We start from the raw sequence: 14,589 nt of genomic DNA, 5'->3' as shown, positions 1-14,589 counted from the left end.
GTATTTTTTTTTTTAATCAGAGCAGAGCCGAGTCCTGTCCCAAGTCCTGAGTCAGTTCTCTCTCTTGGAAGAACATTCGTTTTTCATTGAGTGTCACATCGCTGTAGGTTCGATCTCGCTTAGTCTTACGTGAAAATAATATTCTCGATCCAGCTTCCTTCTTTCTCTGCTAAAAAACTCTTACTCAGTAGTCCTTATACCGATAACGCTGTCACTCTCAGCCGCACGTTTCGTCGAGGGTCGTGAGTTTTTTTTCTCTTTCTTGAACGAAGCGGTTGGCCCCCCGCCAGTAATCCTCCTCGGCACGACCGACCATAATGAAAGATATTAACTACAATTTTATATCGAATTACTGCTGAAACACATTTCAAATTACTTGGGCGTATCCCGCGGATGATGGAACGCTGAGGTTTTCGTGTTGCCCATTGGCTCACTCGTTACTATCTCTCCTGTCTATTGGCTGAGACTTTGAATTGGTGGGGTTCAATATGGGCGTTTCTACCTCGCGGTATGGCCGCCCCAGGAGGCTACGGTGATCCTGCCGCGAGCGACGATGCTCAGTCGAGTCAGCTCAATCCATACGTTCACACGCTCCATAATATTTTGTTGTCAGTGTTATTCCTCGTTACCTAAAAAAAAAAAATTAATATCAATTATTACTAATTACCAATTATTTATTTACAAACTAAAAAATTTTGTGCTCACAATTAAACGCGTGGCTGTGTTCCAATTTGATTATGTGTTTTGACAGCTGACTTAATTTGAATATGTGATACCAGTGGTTGTGAATGTTAATAAACTTGGAGTAATTTCTTCCTTTTCTTTTTATTTTTTTTTTTTTTTTTTTTTGCATGTAAAGTGGAGTTTTGTATAAAAATCACTGTCACTAAAAATTAAAGTACATACTCAAAAGTATAAAATAATAAAAAATCTAAACGGAAATGGCTGACGGGTGTGCTTCTGTGCACGGTAATTATGTTAAGTGGGCAGTTAGCAATTAAGCAAGAAACCGAGCAAGCGCAGCCTCTTAATTGCTGCGCGGCCAAACGAATCTTATTCTTATTATATGTATACCAATGTATGTACATGTATATACATAAATATATGTATAACAAGTCGTGATCTTGTACATGTTCATTATTATGATAATAATAATATAGACTCAGACCCCAATCAACTTTAGTATCAGAACAATTTATATAATCTTTGAATAATATAAATTTATAGTGAAGGTTGATGAATAAAAACTAATTACTTTAATTGGACGGACGTCATAAGTGATCGGATTGACCGCAGGTAGTTTTTAGTGTCGCGAGTTAATTAATAAATTGAAGGATTTTTTTTTGAATTTCGCATCAACGGAAGAGCCACGAGAGTAGCAGGTGGCAGAGTGTCACCGTCGGCAAAATTCTGTCTTCTGGTTACCGCTTGAGTACCGACGTGGTGGCGACAAAGGGACCGAGAACCAGGAGCCCTGAAGGGTCACCGCACCTCGCGATGACTGTTCACCACCAGAGTCACCACGTAGCAGCATTGAATGGGATCACGGTCCAGGCTGGAGGTACTGCTGGTACCGGGTTGAACCTCAGCCGCATGGCGGGTCTCGAAGCGCACCGGGGTCTCGAGAGCATCGACAGGCTGTCAAATGGTATCGACTCGCGTGCAGACATCATCAATAACAATATTATAAATAATAGTAGTCATAGCAATAATCACTCGGCAATCGATCGTTCGGGCGATGCGTCAACGACGATGCCACACAGGTCAAGGTTTATGATCACCGACATCCTCGCCGACGCTTCCAGTCCGGCCTCCTTGCAGAGCCAGGAACCACCCGCGAGTCCTCCATCTGCACCCCGGGATCTCAGTGTTCGCCAGGTCCGCAATGTTAACCTCAAGCGGAAAAGAGACGAGGACAGTGACGCCAGTCATCATGATGCCACTTCTGTGTCTTCCAACGGTGAGAAATTTTTATTTTTAATTAACTTACTCCGAAATTTTTTTTATTCATTCCGTCAATTGTCGGTAGCCACCACGGGATTTTCAAAACGTTTAGGTGATATAATAGTTTGAGATTAGAGTTATTCACTTCCTTTTATATTTATACTTTTTTTTTGTTCAGTAATTACTGACCCTCATTTCGTTCCATTCATATATACTAAGGTATGTAGGTATATATATATGTATATATATACCTGACGCGGAAGACCGCGTGTGTTTGAACATCAAAGATGTTACATGGTCATCTCTATTAAATATCCATAATCACGGTGGTTAATGGCCTTAACCCGAATCTCAGTTTTTGGAAATAAAATATATACCAACTGTATTATTATTTTTTTTTATCTTAATTTTGTGTATTCATTCAAATTATTAATTTATTATTATTACTTATAATAAATTTAAATGACGCGTCATGATTGCAATTGATTACCAGACAATTAATGATTGTAGAAAAAAATAATAAATATATGTATGATATATATGGCTACTTATGTATAATAGTGTACGAGGAAAATCGCGTTTCTTTTATCTAATAACACGTAATAAGCGTTTTGCGTTATCACGAGGACGCGGTTATTTGAGTAAACGTGCGCAGACATATATATAAAACTTATATGTATATATATATAGGCCGACTAATGCCGGACAAAGAGAATTAATGAGCGGTGATTAGCTAAAGATCTGAGGCGCGTGCTCGGGAGTTTTAAAAAAAATTTGCCGGAGAATTTTTACGACGTAAAGCGTGAAAAGTTAACCAGCAAAAAGCCGCTCTGGCTGCTAGTGAGATATAATACAAAAGTACAAAAACTCGCGCGCATTATATATATAATAGGAAGAAAGAATAAGTGTGGGCTTTGGATGGTTGTATTCGAATCAACTTTAATCCGCTTAGAGTCTGACTCGCCCGTTGGATCCATGCTCTCTAGGCGCCCGGCTTCACGCCCTGTCGCTGTATATATGTGGATATATATACTAACAACGTCGAGAGGTGTCGTAGCAATTGTCACGATGACTACACGGTCCCATTTTTAATCCTCAAACCGGAAATGATTGGCAAGCGTTTAGAGATCTCACTGCGGAATATTGTATCGCTTTACTATGACTGTTCAACGCTTGTCAACGTCTTGACCTGCAGGATTAATTTTTTTTTTTTTTTTTTGTAAATAAATATATATATATATTTTTTTTTGTTACTCAACGAGACGTAGATGCAGACGTGAAAGTTAAGCGTCAAAAAAAGGGTGTTGGAAATTCATATGACAGTTATACGGAAGTTTAAATTTAAAAGTCACATATACACATATCAATAATACATATATATATATATATATATATATATATATATATATATATATATATATATAAGGGACGGGGGACAAATCGGGGCAAAACAAGATACCCCAAAAAAATTTTTTTCAAAATATTTTTCAAATATTCCAAAATTACTTTTGTAAATATTGAGCATTATTTTAAATTTTTTCAAAAATCTGGTGTCAATCAAAAAATGTTAATGACTTTTATATAAAATGTAATTTTTCTTTATGTAAATTACTTACAAAAAAATTTTCTTTTTCTTCTTTTTTAGGGAGTATCCACTTTGCCCGCAAAAAAAAATTTTTTTTCTTAACAGCAACTGAAAATTTTTTCTATTTACTTTGAATTTCATTAAAAAAAATAAATTCTCAAAAACAATATTTCCTTGAGTACCCCGTTTTGCTCCCCACCCCTGTACAAATATAACCGTGTGACGATGGTGACAAAATAACAATACTGTGATAAAAATATTTTCTAAGCTCACAGCATAGAATATGACGCTTTTGATGTTGTAATTCAAAATTAAATGCTAATGACCCGACGAACACGCTGTTATTCACGCGCGAGTCATCATTATCTGTCGAGACGTAACGCTGTCACACGGTGATGTTGATGGGGTTGTAGGTTGGTGTACACATGTGTGTATGTGTACTACATGGATCCCAGTGTGGGCAGTCTGCCGTCGAGATTCGTGTAAATTGCATCTACATGTATGCAAACATCCTACATATCTCATATATATACACACACATATATACATATATGTATATGTATTTAACACCGATAACGAGATTCGCGAAAGCCTCTTAACCCCACATTGTTGAGGGCAACAGCTCCCATGCCCCTGCTGTCGGGGAGATTTAACTCTTCATTCAAACCTAAGCTAAAAAATTTTATAATAATTGTATTATCATTTAATGCCAACACTTTGACATCGTAATATTATTTAAATATCCAGCAGTGAGATTACCCAGCGATAAAAAAATATTTAAATTAAATGAATTTAAATATAAATGTAGTAGCGTTTTTTTTTCGACGTCAATGCCCTGGCCCTGGACACTTGAACGGTGCATTAAGAATAAAAGTATTAGATCGAACTGAAAAGTACATACGCGCTATTGGCACGCGAGCAAAACAACCATGTGTATCTCCAATCAAAAATACCTAGTGAGCTAGTAGTATGAAGTTGTGTTGTATGATTACATGTTTGAATAAATAGGTATGCATTAATGTAGATATATGTATGTATGTATATATGTTACCTAGTGTGTACATGTGTATACACAAATCGGCGCGGGTACTAACGCGCACCCTGCTGTTGGACAAACTCACTGGACTCCCCGCGTAGTTGCGATTCTTCGTACATACGCATCCAATACAACATGTGGTTTTAGTTGTGAACGTTAACAGAACAGCCGAGCCGAGCCAACCACTTGGTGACTCGCTAACAGGGTTATTGCGTGACTGAGAGAGCCGATATATATATATATATATATATATATATATATGTATGAGTATATGGTATTTGTAGTTGGTAGTTAGTAGTAGAACTTGAGCTAATGTAATGTTCGAGAACTAAGAGCCCCTTCACTATCGAATCTTAACTCGTGTAGTCTCGGTGTGGTGCCGATTCCTGCAGACAAATCTAACATTAGCTTTCATCTTTTATTATTAAATGTGATACTTAACTTTAATGACACAGATACTTGAAGTATAAATCACTCATCTGAAGTCTGTGATAGAAATATATATTTTTAAAAATAAAATAAATATGCAGAGCAATATAAATGTAGATCTAGTCCCCGGTCGAGGTGTCGAAAGGTAACATACAATAACTCGAGGGTCAGATTCGAGTACACATTGACTAGGGGCCAAAGAGCAGTTCTCCTATGGCTCTTGTGTAGGTAAAATAAAATAAAAAAAAAAAAAAATAATAAAATGACACAGGGGTTGCGGTAGAGCGTGTAGAACACGGTACTCAAGAGGGTAAACTCTCATGAATGCCGATTCATTTTTCACGCTCTACCTTTTCACAGTTTGCCAATGCGACTATTTTTTATTTATATATTATATTATATATACATTTCATGCCACACGATGAGATTCCTTTTCAACTTACGCAAGCTTTTTCACATACATCACATTTAATTTGCGGTGATTTAATTGTTTGATAAACATCCGTTAATCATCATTATACGTCGCATTGTTTTTTTTTTTTTTTCTACCACAATTATTTTATAAATTACACATGTCTGTGTCTGACCAAACTACACACTATTACTGACAAGCATATAAATTGTAGGTATATATAATATATATGTGTATATATTTAGTTTGAGAAATAAAAGCAAGACTTATTTAGTAGTTTCGAGTTACTAAAGTTGCATGTGGATATCTCTTATGTGAAAAACTCGGGGAAAAAGTTCCGGCTAACGTCTTGGAAGTGTCTCAAAAAGAAAACTCCTCCACCGGCGGGACTTCTCTAAGTGTATCACATAGTAAATTTAGTTTTCCAACCTCCGTTTCTGCACACTGAGTTTTCTCTCTTTTCATTTTCTCTCAGTCCCTCTGCTCGCTTGGTCTAACTCTCATAGCCTTTTACTTGTGTGTTATCTTGTGTAGTATAGAGTAGAGGAATATTCTTGCATCGGTATACCATCTAGTCTAGTCTTGCCGACGTCGTGCGGTGAATCTCTCTTCTCTTGTACTCAACTCCATTTCCCCATTCTTACCCCGGAGGGCTTTCTCTCCTCTTCCTGTGCTATATTTTTCCTCTGGAGGAATGGCCGCCATTTCCCAACATGGTGGACGAGTCAGATCGTTCAAGCGAATCTGCCCGATCAAACGGGGGAGTAAGAGCCACGCTTTCGCTTGGGTTAACTCAATCTCAATTCTCATGCCTTTTTTTTTTACTTTTTTATCTCGAGTATTTCTATTTCTATTTCTACTTTATACTCGCTCTGTCTGTAACACCCTCTATGCTTGGTAGCAGTTTTATATCCAACTATCGACCATCAACTATCCGCCGGTTCCAATCGATCAACTCGCTACAACGAGACTCTTTACGTTCTATTCCTTGTGGAAAGAGATTTAATTCTCAATTTACTCTGTACTCTTTTCCTCTTTCTTACATCACTCAATTTATATATATGTAGTAAACATACTCTTTGTAAGAGATAAAAATAAAACTTAAATAATAAAAATACCGCTTTGTATATAAAGTATATATATATATATATATATATATATGTGATACGAGAAATCCACACCCATGTCGTTAAAATTAATTCACGCGGTTATTATTGCGTCTGCGTGGTCCAATTTAGTTATTCAGCCAATCGTATCTTGGGTGCGCAAAAATTATCCAATAAAAGTAAATCATATGTACGTAAAGTTTATTATCGTTATTATTATTATTATACTGTACAAAATTTACAGAGTGAACGCAGATTAAATTGGGAGTGATCCCTCCCAAAGTCTTTTTTAAATTTACACTTCAAATCGGAGTGAATTCGAATTGAAATGAAATCCGATTTACTTTCAATCTGTTGCTGTCTGTCTTATGATGATTGTAATTTTTTAACTAGAAAAAAGTTTTTTAATTAAATTGTTTTGGTGGAATATATATTTACTTTCTCTGTATAATGGTTGTCAGGCGTCTGACTTTATTTATATCTTTTAAAATGATGAAATCTTTCGGAGTTAACTTTGACACACAACAGTACTAACCTCAAATTTTGCCTGATGGTTGTGAAGTACAACGAAACGTTGCAATATTTGAAAATCTAGTACTGAAAATTTTTTTCCTGTCCAAGTTCCTGATACTTTACTATTATATCTAACAACATGGATGAGAACTCAAATCTTAACTCAAATAAAATCTGAGTTTACTCCTGGTGTAAAGTATAGTAAGTTTGTATATTTAATGATTAGACAGTAATAATTAAAGAAACTATTTTGTCAATATTTCAGGTGTCAAGGAGGACCATGATCAAAAAGAGTCTTCCTCAAGTTCACAAAATTCACCGCCAAGTAAAAAACAACGTAAAGCCCGCACGGCGTTTACAGACCACCAGCTTCAAACACTCGAAAAAAGTTTCGAGAGGCAAAAGTACCTGAGTGTTCAGGATCGGATGGAGTTAGCGGCCAAGTTACAATTAACGGATACGCAGGTCAAAACGTGGTACCAAAATAGAAGGTATTATTATATTATATATATATATAAATAAGATAATGGGAGTAAAAAACAAAGTTTTAAATTAAATTAAGTACAATGTACTCTAAAGACTTTAAATCTGAGTTTTTAGCGAATCGTCACGGACACCGGCTGCTGATATATAATTAAAGAACAAAGAATTTGTTAATTATCATCGGGGGAAGTTAATTCTAAAGAGAAAGGAATTATTTTTTGACTTGGCATCAATAAAATCCACTCAGCAATAATTATCCCGATAAACAAGGTTTCTTTTGACGGGTTTTCGTTTCAGATAAATTTGTACCGGTTGATTATTGATCCCCAAACGAAAATCCGTGACTAATTAGAGAATGAAAATCGCGGCTTTCGATAAAAGGTTCTCGTTTAACAAGTTAAACGCATCATCTTAACTATAACTAAACACTTTAATCGGTTATTCTCTTTCAGATTATTTTCAGTCAAGCTCGTTTATACTTAAACTTGTTTTTCCATTATGTTGAGACGATACAAAATGTTTTTACTGACGTCTTTAAAACAACATCCACCGCGTCATTTGGATTTATTACGCTCGCTGAATAACTATAACCGGACTAATCGTTCGTCTATACACTTTAATACTCAAAAGAAACTAAAGCCCGAGGACTGACGGGGGTGAGGGCGCGAGGGCAACATCACGGTCTTAAACCAGGCGCCAGTGACCAAGCATAAATTATAAAACATAAATTAAACTATTATAATCTAGAAAATTTGTAATTAGTCATTTTTTAATTTAAAACTTTGTTTCTTATCTCTAAAAAAAAAAAAAAAAAAAAAAAAAATTCCCAGACATTTGACTTTTTTATAATTTCAAATATTCATACACTGTAAAAAATCCGAGGTAAGTCCGGGCGGTATGTTAAAATTTTTGGTGTTAAATTTAAACACCGGCGGTGTAAATATTTTTTACTTGTGTTAATTTTTTAGACAAATTACGTCATTTTTTTACACCGATTTAACAGCAGTATTTTGACACCGCTTACACCGGTGTTATTTCATTTAACACCGCGTTTTTTACAGTGTAATATTTCATTATGAAAATTATTACCAGGTATGATATTAATCTATCAGATAAATCGCCTGAGGAATTTAAAAGTCTGTTAAATTTGACCATGATCTCTTTTGAACAAATCCATATTTTGATTTTTTCACGATTGTAATTCAACGACATTGGTCAGCGTATATATTCCAGGAACGTTTGTAGGCGGGCAATCGTTACGGGTCGTTAAAATATCCCCCCGAGGAATCGTTTCTAGTTATCAGCTAATCACGGGCGCGAGTATGGACGTATGGTCAAAACGGCATGGCGTGACGTTTAATGCACGAGTTTTCATGTCGCTGTGATTGTTTTCTCCGTACACATATATACCCACATCTATCGGGTATAAAAACACAATTGGCTGCTGAGTCTACATATCAGAGTATAATAAAAGCCCCTCCTTCCTCTTAACTCCTACTACATCTACCCATACATTATTACACTATTCTCTGTATGTCCCATTGAAATACAAATCAACCCGTACACTAGATGCCCACCAAAGTCGATCACGCTACAGCGTATTTATAAAAATAATAACTATAAAACCAATTATTATTTTTTACACAAAGACAACCGTTTTATTTCCGTTCTGTCGTTCGAGGTAATTCGTCGTGCCCAAAATTCGCATAAAGGAAGTCTAAATAAAATAAAAAAATTTTTTTAAAAATGGGTGGATAGTGAGCGTCAGCCGCTGGAAAGCAGCTACCGCATAATACTCTAGAATTATGAGTTTCGTCCCGAGGGCAGGATCCTCTTACACGCATGGACTACTGCGGCTAGACTCGAGGATATATACGTTGACGGATGACGAGAGACCGCACTTTCGAGCCAGTCAAGTCTACCGGGAAAATTATTACACGTTATTCACGCTGCTTCATCCTCCTTTCAATCCTCGAAATTTTTTATTTGCCTCAAGAGCCAGTCTTTCTTATCCTTAATAAATTTTCCTTTTTTCATTTAATTCATTACTGCATTGCCTCTGATGATTAAAGAGCCACCGGCCAAAGGAGAAAGACGATGACAGATCGTTTCAGGTTTTAAATTAATAATAAATTAACAATACCGTCAGCCTAGACAACTAAATAAATTGTTTAAATAATTCAACGTAATAACTCCCGGAGCATCAATTGTCCAGTAAAACTGATGACCAAACTTTTTATACTTTTCCTCAATAAAAAATATTTTATTTGCAGTGTACGGTCTTAGTGACACTAGTTTGATAGCCACCGTGAGAATGTGTCTCGAGGATGATCCAGGAAGAAGAAGACGCGGCTTCACTTCCCACGCTACTCCTTACTCTGTACCCCCAATAGTGTCCTAACGTTATAACGGCCACACACGATCATTATCGTAATGCGTTCTCGTTTTACTAAAGTCCACGTCACAGTCTTACTAATAATGTTACTGACCGGATACATGTATATATTTACTTATGTATGTCCATAAAACTCATATACATATATATATGAACATAACCGCGAGTCAATATCATACCGTTTTGAGTTATTACGGTAGTCTTGCATTATTTATGATAGGGTATCTTTTGGTCAATTTGTGGACACGCAGCTAACGCGACGATTAATAGATAACTCGACGATACCATTTATTTATTTATTTATTTATTATCACAATAGTCACGAGCTGAAGGCATTTATTTGTTGTAATTTTCTATATATGTATGTATATATAGTTATATCCCCTTATTGTTAGTATATGTACTATACTAATATTCTACGACTGTTGTCATCAAGCATATGCTCTCCCGAAGTCTAATAACAGGCATTAAAACTTAGATAATTATAAAATGTCTCCCTCATTATCTAGTTTTTAAAATCGTTTATATTTTTTTTAATTTTTTTAGAGAAAAAAAAAAAAAAAAATGTTCGTCTATTATTATTATTGCGTGCGCGGGCATCAATGTGACGTACGGTAGACCGCAGACAAGAAACCAGAACCTGCTGGTGCCATTATAAATACATTAAATCCAAGTGTATGATATATTATTTTAGTTATGTTTACTCCTATTATTTAAATACTTCGTTTACTCAATAAACGACAAATTAATAACGTACTTCTATAAATATAACATTACAGTTACGTAATATGTTATACATATGTATATTAACATAATAATAATAATAATAGTTTATTAATTATTTAAAGAAATTCGTTTGTAATCTTATATAGGGGATGGGGAGGGGGGGGGAGTACTTGAGGAAATACTTTTGAGGAGTCAAATTTAACTCTTTCTTTTTTTAATGATTTTAAAAGTAAATTTTAAAAGAAGAAATTTTCAGCTCATTCAAAAAAATTCAATTTTCGCGGGCAAAATAAGGTACCCCCTAAAAAACTTCGATTGAGTTCTGATATCAAAATAAATTCCCTTTGAAATTTTCTCACTGACACTTTCTATTTTTGAAAAGAATGAAGCTGAAGCTAGCGGCCGTAATAAGTAGCGGCCGTAATAAGTAGCGGCCACGCAAAAAATTGCTGGCCGCTAGCTTCTGCTTTATTTTAAAAAAGTTTTATCAAAAAAAAATTCAAAATAATGTTCAATTATATTTACAAAAGTGACTTTGAAATAAAAAAAAAACAAACTTGTTTATAAAATTTTGGAAGTAGCCCGATTTGCCCCTCCCTGCCCTATAATTTAACTCTTTACATATTTAAAGTTTGATAAAAATAACTAAAACCGTTTCAGACATTTGTATCTCAGGTGATAAATCAATAACGCTCGAGCGCGCTGTGAGGGTACGCGAGCCCAATTAAGGGTGTTTTGGAGTGGCTCCACTCATAACTGCTAAACTTCTCTTATAAATAAGATACAAGGGGAGAAGTACAATAGTAAAGAGCAAGAAGTATTAAAAAACATTACTCATCATATAATCGCGAGCATTGCCATGTTTTCTGGCCTCTATTATCCATGACTGCTATATATATGTACTCTTTTTTCTCTCATGTCAAACCGCACATGGACATGAGAAATGATCTTGCCTGTTTTAAATTCATAAACGACTTTTATAATGCTCCACAAAACCAACACATATTAATATATATAAATATATATATCAGTGAGTTCGGGTTATATATCTATATATAAAGGGTGTTATGTTTAATGTGGCCTATATTCTTTACTTAATACCCTTGCGAATTTTCCAAACCATCGAGTCATTGCACAAGATGAAGAGCAGCATCAACAAAAAACGTATGACATAACACACCTGATAACTTTTTAAATCAACGGCTCTACTTTCTCTTCATATATCATATATATAAATACCAATATATGGCTTCACTATTATGTACATAAAAAAAAATATTTTTTGGCGCAAGAAAAATTTTGCATTATGAATTGAAAATAAAAATTTTCTGCAAGAAAAAATTTTATTGGAAAGAGAAAAAAATTATTTTTTGTGTAAAAAGTTGGCAGTTATTTATTTTGTGCAATGGATATATTGTGATATATCTTGATAGCTCGATGTTGGTGTAAGCAAGGGTTTGTCTCCCTGAGGTCTGTGATAGTCTGGGCAGTCAGTGTCAGTAGTCAGTTGTCAGTAGTCACAGGATAGTGGATAGCGAATAGATACGATAGTGGATAGTGGAAAAGCGTTGGGCGTCAGTGTGCGTGGCATGATACGTGATGATTAGCCAGTGAACTCCATGGGCTATTTGTTAGTATAATAAGGGCCGCAGTGTGGCAAACGTAACCACTTGCTAGCACGCCATTCCGTTTTAGCGTAATTTTCTCAGATGATAATTTACATACACGGTCGTGGGTCAAGGGAGAGACGTCAGGGGGGTTAAAACGTTGTAAATGTTACTATACATATATACATACATTTATACATATATATAGAAAGAGCGAGAGAGAAAGATTAGGGAGTGGAAATTGTGATTACTCGATGCAATTCATAGGATTGCTTTCAAGAGTTCTCCAGCCAGCACTGCCCTATCATCTAGCGCACTCATATCACCCTCAATACTCGGTAAAAGTCAACCCCCACACTCAATTCGTACATAAGCTTCCGTTGATTTTACACGTGATGTCTATAGTATTGCTGGCAATCTACATGCTCAGTGTATAAACATCGTAATAATACGTCTAACGAGCTTTAATTCCGCTTGATTTTAATATTTATTTTATAGCTATAGCCCATCATGCAAAGTCATACTTGATAGCCACCAATTTAAATAATAAAATGTATATTTTTGATATTTATTGTTTCAGAACAAAGTGGAAACGACAAACAATAGTGAGCTTTGAAATACTTGCCGAGGCGAGTAACTACGTGTCCTTCCAAAGTGTGTATGCCAACCGTGCTGGTATGCCAACGCAGCCTTCCTACTGGTATCCTGGTGCACCAGTTCCGCCACCAAATGAGCTCTTCTACAGACAAGCATCAGCAGCAGCTGTCACGCTGCAGAAACCGATGCCCCATCGGTTTTACCCGCCGATGCAGATGCTCGCGGGTCCCAGTGCGAATGTCCCTCTGGGAAACTTAGCAGCCAGCTCGAGTCTCTCGAGTCTCAGCAGTTATTACAACCGCGAAAGCCCGGAGATGATGCAGGACCCTCGTGAACGGGAACGGGAACATCTTGAACGCGCGGCGATGCGGGCGAGAAGCAAGAGCTTGGAAAGAAGTCCGCCGCCGAGAGATGACAGTCCGCAGAGTAACCGCAATGACAGTGATGACGAGAGTATAAATGACATCTAGGACTCGGCTGATGTGTTCCCGACTGACAGCGACAGTAATCCGTGGAGCAGCCAATGCAGTGAATTTTAAATTATAATAAATTTTTATTAATATCGAGGTTATTTTGGTTTAGCTGTTGATGGATTTTTGGTGAATCAGAGTTGAGTGCCGGTTTTCGATGACAACCGGACGAAGGAAACGACAAATAGTAACGTGATACGGGGCCAGGGCTTGACATTTTTAGACATTCGAGATTTGCGAGAAAATAATGTAGTATATATTTATATATATACATATATAAGACAGGATGTGACGTGCGGTTAACCAACCTACAAGAGAATAATGAACTTTGATGCTGATTAATCGATCCAATCCCGTTTGTGGTGAATTTAAAATGTGTGTTAGAATTAATTTGTGTCAACGGTAAATTAAATAATTATTTCAACATTATAATTATTATTATTATCATTACTATTACTATTATTAATATATATATATATATATATATATAAATATGTGCAATTTGCTTTGCCAAACATTTAAATTATTTTCTCCATTCTCTGTTCTCTGTCACTGTACTCGGACTTTTGTTATTGAGATCTGAGATTTATTGCAGAAAGATTTTATTATTCAAATCTTACTGCGATATTTAAACTCATTTTTTATATTTTAAATAATTATATTTAATGCATTGAACAAAAAATATGTAAATAGACACTCGACTGTGAGTTTTTGTCATTACAATTAAATGTTTAAATAAAAAAAAAAAAAAAAAAAAAAAAAAATGGGGCAAATATGCTTCGTTGGAATGAATTTAATTGAAAAATTATAAATTTGTAAATAAAATAATGAATAATGTAAGTGTGTAATGTACGTAATTATTAATGAGTACGGTATGAATGGCCTTGGTTGTAAGTGTGTGTGAAAAATAATAAGTAATGATTTTAAATAATTGTAATACTTCGATATAAATTTTAAGGGAGTTTTAAAAAATGAATATATATATATATAAATCTATATATATATTTAAAAATATTTTTCAGATTAAAATATACATATTGAGTGAAAGCTCATGCGCATGGCGCACTTTCGGCAAACTTATTCTCAATTTCGCAGTAATGCGATATTTTAAAATTTTAAAACAAACAAAAAAAATTAACAGTATTATGAGTGTATAAAAGTATAGTAGTATGGGTAAAGATGATTGTGTTTATAAAATTGTGCGGCTCAACATTGCAATTATACTCAATTGCATCGAATGCAGGAGTAAAAAAACATTTAAAAAAAAATAATTAAATAAATAAATA

General features: G+C 35.2%; 1 protein-coding gene across 1 annotated transcript; it reads left to right on the top strand.

The window, feature by feature from the left end:
• The first annotated feature begins 869 nt into the window (after positions 1-869).
• LOC103571111 (barH-like 1 homeobox protein) lies at positions 870-13,929 on the top strand. The gene is made up of 3 exons (XM_008549126.3): positions 870-1,960; positions 7,291-7,516; positions 12,817-13,929. Exons 1-3 carry the CDS (start codon positions 1,498-1,500, stop codon positions 13,301-13,303), a joined length of 1,176 nt encoding a protein of 391 aa, XP_008547348.1. The 5' UTR covers positions 870-1,497; the 3' UTR covers positions 13,304-13,929.
• The last annotated feature ends 660 nt before the right edge of the window (positions 13,930-14,589 follow it).

The sequence above is a fragment of the Microplitis demolitor genome, chromosome 7 (assembly GCF_026212275.2).
Source record: "Microplitis demolitor isolate Queensland-Clemson2020A chromosome 7, iyMicDemo2.1a, whole genome shotgun sequence".
Taxonomy (NCBI): Eukaryota; Metazoa; Arthropoda; class Insecta; order Hymenoptera; family Braconidae; genus Microplitis; species Microplitis demolitor.
This window is presented reverse-complemented; position numbering and strand designations above follow the sequence as displayed.

Coding starts and splice junctions, on each gene's coding strand:
- LOC103571111 (XM_008549126.3), top strand. CDS start 1,498: ATGACTGTTCACCACCAGAGTCACCACGTAGCAGCATTGAATGGGATC. Junction 1,961..7,290: donor CACTTCTGTGTCTTCCAACG/GTGAGAAATTTT, acceptor TCAATATTTCAG/GTGTCAAGGAGGACCATGAT. Junction 7,517..12,816: donor ACGTGGTACCAAAATAGAAG/GTATTATTATAT, acceptor TTATTGTTTCAG/AACAAAGTGGAAACGACAAA.